Here is a 4,135-nt window from a genome sequence, read left to right on the forward strand (position 1 = left end):
ACACACACACCTCCCCATCAAACACACCCTCAAACACTCCCACACAACCCACGAGCAGAGGACCACAAACTGATTTTGAAGCTTTTTGGGGCGAGGTTGGTGAAATGTACGGACGCGCATGCACGTCCCTCTCCCTTTAAAAACACACATATATGTTTTTGTGGTTCAAGTGTTTCACTCGTGTACAGGAAGCAAACAGGCCTCTAATCCCTTTTCCCCCTCTTTTATTTTTTTTTTTTCCGTTCCGTCCTCTGCAGTGATGGAGCCCATGACGGTGACGACGTCGGTGGTCGGACCGGATGAGTTCGACCGCAACGCCCCGCGGATCTGCGGCGTGTGCGGTGACAAGGCCACCGGGTTCCACTTCAACGCCATGACGTGCGAGGGCTGCAAGGGTTTCTTCAGGTGCGTGTTGACAATCGTGTGTTCATGTCGTGTGAGTTTTTAAGTGTGTTTTGATGATGATGACGTTATAGCAAGTGTGTGTGTGTGTGTGTGTGTGTGTGTGTGTGTGTGTGTGTGTGTTTCTCTCTGTTGTGAGGTGGTATTAGCTGCCTTTTCCATGTGGAAGAGTTCTCAGTGTCTGAAGTCACTATACAGTGTCTGATGTTATGGTACACTGTTATTTTTATGTCTGGCTGCATAAACAATGTACATTATTCAGTGGAGTTCACTCTTTTTCTTTCTCTCTCTCTCTCTCCCTCTCTGTCTCTCTCACTCTCTCTCTTTCTTTTTCTATCTCTCTCTCTGTCTCTCTCTTTCTCTCTCTCTCTCCGTCTCTCTCTCTCTTTCTTTCTCTCTCTCCCTCTCTCTCTGTCTCTCTCTCTCTCTCTCCATCTCTCTCTCTCCGTCTCTCTCTCTCTATCTCTCTCTATTTTTCTCTCTCGCTCTCTCACATTCACTCACATAAAGGTCATCCTTTTTTTTTTCAATATTGAGGTATTGTTATTAATTTAAATCCTACCAGCTGATGGTAGTTATTTGTTTTGTTTTTTATGAAGGAAAAGAGCTGGTAAAGTATTTATAGTTTATGTAAAGTATATGTACAATATACATGAATTACTCAGTTCCTACATCTTATACATATATGAAATATTCCTTCATTTCAGTTTAGTTTAGCAGTTATCTTTTGGGGGGTTCTACACGACATATGTTGGACCTGGAAGGGTTAAAAACATTTACAATCAATAGTCCTTAAAGTTGTCTTACCATCAATGCGCAGCGGAACGGTTGAACCCCCACAGGGAATAAAGGAGTAATGGCTTTGCTCTCCTGCAGGCGCAGTATGAAGCGCAAAGCCGCCTTCACCTGTCCGTTCAACGGGAGCTGCACCATCACCAAGGACAACCGGCGCCACTGCCAGGCCTGCCGTCTCAAGCGCTGCATCGACATCGGCATGATGAAAGAGTGTGAGTAGACTGCTGTTCAGAAGCTCTCATTGTAATGCGTCGTTGGCTGTGCATTAAACTGATGAGATGAGTTAGAGTGATATTTAGGTCACGTTAAATTCACGTCTCACCCTATAGACAGATATTTGGAATTATTTAAATTTATATTAAAAGATAACCAGAAGACTCATAACCACTGTGCATAATGTCATGCAGTTGCCACAAGATCAGTGCACAAAATACATTTAACTCTGTATTCAGGATTTAAATCAATGTATTATTAAAAATCAACCCATAAAAATCAATTTGTCACCGTTGCTGTTTTATTGATGCACTTAACTATGCTCTCATCATCATTATTAAAGCTCTAATATTCATTAATAATAACTTTATTAGCTTTCTCTGCACAGAAAAGCTCAATAAATTAGTTTTTAGATGTTCCAACTGCTCGGAGACCTGACGTGTCGGGTTGGCTTGTACAAGCGGTAAACAGGTTTCCTGCTCGCATAACAATAATCTGATATTTAAAGACATTCAGGAAGACCAGCGGCCAATAGAATCGATGGCAGGGTGTAAATTGATCCGATGTGAGACGAGGAGACGCTCAATAGTGGTTATACATAAGGCAAGCCTGTATGTGCCATATGGCGAACTCGGGCTCGGGTCAAATGCAAGCTGCAAGATAATAATTGTTGTGTTTAATCCTGCTTTTAATGGCAGCAGACGGGGTTTTCCATCACCAGTGCTGTGTGGATGCTCTTCATCGAAGTGTCGTCATTTATCCTAACTGGATGGCAATTGCATTTGTGTTTACGTTTTGACACAGTTCCGCTCCTAACCATGTTGGTCATGCATGCGGTACCGGGGTGTAATACAAGTAGGTAGCCGTTGTGAGGGGCAACTGAGACGTCGCCTCGCGCCGCGGTAACACAAAATGACACTTTGTCACAACTGATTCGCAGCCTGTTCTTCACAAGAGGGTCGCAAGACGGGCGCGCGCTCGAATTTCAGCAAAACCAATGGGAAGTAGCACCAACAGCAGCGCGTCGGCATAACCGTGACAAGTCGTAGACGACAAGGGGAGAATGACACACAGAGAGAGAGAGAGAGTAGGAAGGGAGTAAGGAAGGAAGGAAGGAAGGAAGGAAGGAAGGAATGAAGCCAGAGGGGGCTGGGGGTTAAAGTGCTGCGCAACAATGACTCTCTTTCTTCAAAGAGACACACAATGGTCTGGCCCACATTTCGTTTCACAAACACTGTGTGTGTGTGTGTGTGTGTGTGTGTGTGTGTGTGTGTGTGTGTGTGTGTGTGTGTGTGTGTGTGTGTGTGTGTGTGTGTGTGTGTGTGTGTGTGTGTGTGTGAATCAGGGATGATGCAGGCCACGGTTCAGACTGCCGATAACCCCTGTGCTGATCACAAATAGCCTCATGACATTGGAGCGTCTGTATTGAGAGAGAGAGAGGGAGAGAGGGAGACTTATCAGTATGAAGCGCTCTCTTTGTCTCTCACAGTCAGCATTCAGGTTTGGCGGCCTGAAGGAAGTCCACTGTACTCACCGAGAGTGTTACAGCTGCCCTGCTCCCCCCCCCCCCCCCTTGGTGTCTGTGGACCGCGCTGTACGGCCCGTGCACAACTCCCACCTCCTGCAGTAATAAGCCAGTTTCAGGAGTCTTGCATTAATGCCGACTGCGAAAAGGCAGAATCGCTCCGGGGCGGCACGGCTATGAGCGTTTGACAACTACGCTAATTCAAATGATTAACTCTGGGTAATTCCCACCACAGTCGGTCTGCGACGTGAGTTGGACAAAATGTTGTCGCACACTACAAATCCCAGATTACATTGAGCCAATGTTGTGCCACAAGCACCAGGAAGCTTAAAAAAGTGCTTTCTGCACTCCTGTGCACACGTGACTCATCATTTATATCCTGGCGTCGTACTACTTCATGCAAATCAGTAGGAATAATTATAAAGGAACATGACTCGGTGTATTGCAGAAATGTGCTGGCATGACTGTGGTGAAGTTGACAGTCATTTCTTGAATCGTACGTAAAAAAATACACATTTATTTATTTATTTTCAGTAAATTCAGTCTTTCTTAGGATAACTCAAATAACATTTTTGTGGCTTCTTGAAAGACATCTTGAAAAAGATTTCTTTATGTAAAATTGACAAGACTGAATAACAAAAAAAAAATCCACTGGCATTAAGATTTGTTTTTCAGGATGTATTGATGCACTGATAATACATTTCTCTTTTTTGATGCAAGATGGTATATTACGTTCACAAGGACGAATTACAATTCAGTTACCGTCTGACAAGACCTCTCCGCTTGTGTGTGTGTATGTGTGTGTGTGTGTGTGTGTGTGTGTGTGTGTGTGTGTGTGTGTGTGTGTGTGTGTGTGTGAGCGTCTGTATTTGCATGCTTGCCGTGTTTGCCTGCTTTTGGGGTGTGTGTGTGTGTGTGTGTGTGTGTGTATGTATTCCTAACAGGATTCCAATCACAGGAGAGTTTCTGAAATGTTGGAGCCTTTTTAGATGATTGAATTCCCGCCCTCTGTGTCTTTCAGTAGCAACGCCGCCCTCCATTTGTCTCCCTAATTTGTATTCTTCGTCCTCTCTCCGAGTCCTTTGTATTCTGTCCCTTTGACAACCTTTACACCGGCATTACCACGTGTGCCAGAATCTTAATTTATTGTTGGATATACTTGTCAAATGGACGCGTTTATGCACCACAAAAATAAATAAA

The 4,135-nt window shown here is 44.4% G+C and overlaps 1 protein-coding gene across 2 annotated transcripts in view; it reads left to right on the forward strand.

Moving 5' to 3' along the window:
- LOC137889411 (vitamin D3 receptor A-like) overlaps positions 1-1,469 on the forward strand; it is a 42,019-nt gene extending 40,550 nt beyond the window's left edge. For both annotated transcript variants that reach the window (XM_068733261.1, XM_068733262.1), the window contains exons 3-4: positions 258-405; positions 1,279-1,469. In XM_068733261.1, the coding sequence (XP_068589362.1) occupies positions 260-405; positions 1,279-1,417 (285 nt within the window). In that variant the 5' untranslated portion in view covers positions 258-259 and the 3' untranslated portion in view covers positions 1,418-1,469. The remainder of the gene's footprint in view (positions 1-257; positions 406-1,278) is intronic.
- Positions 1,470-4,135: the final 2,666 nt, after the last annotated feature.

This window comes from Cebidichthys violaceus, unplaced genomic scaffold (assembly GCF_023349555.1).
Source record: "Cebidichthys violaceus isolate CVI_PGR_0920_01 unplaced genomic scaffold, fCebVio1.0.p SCAF_6, whole genome shotgun sequence".
Taxonomy (NCBI): Eukaryota; Metazoa; Chordata; class Actinopteri; order Perciformes; family Stichaeidae; genus Cebidichthys; species Cebidichthys violaceus.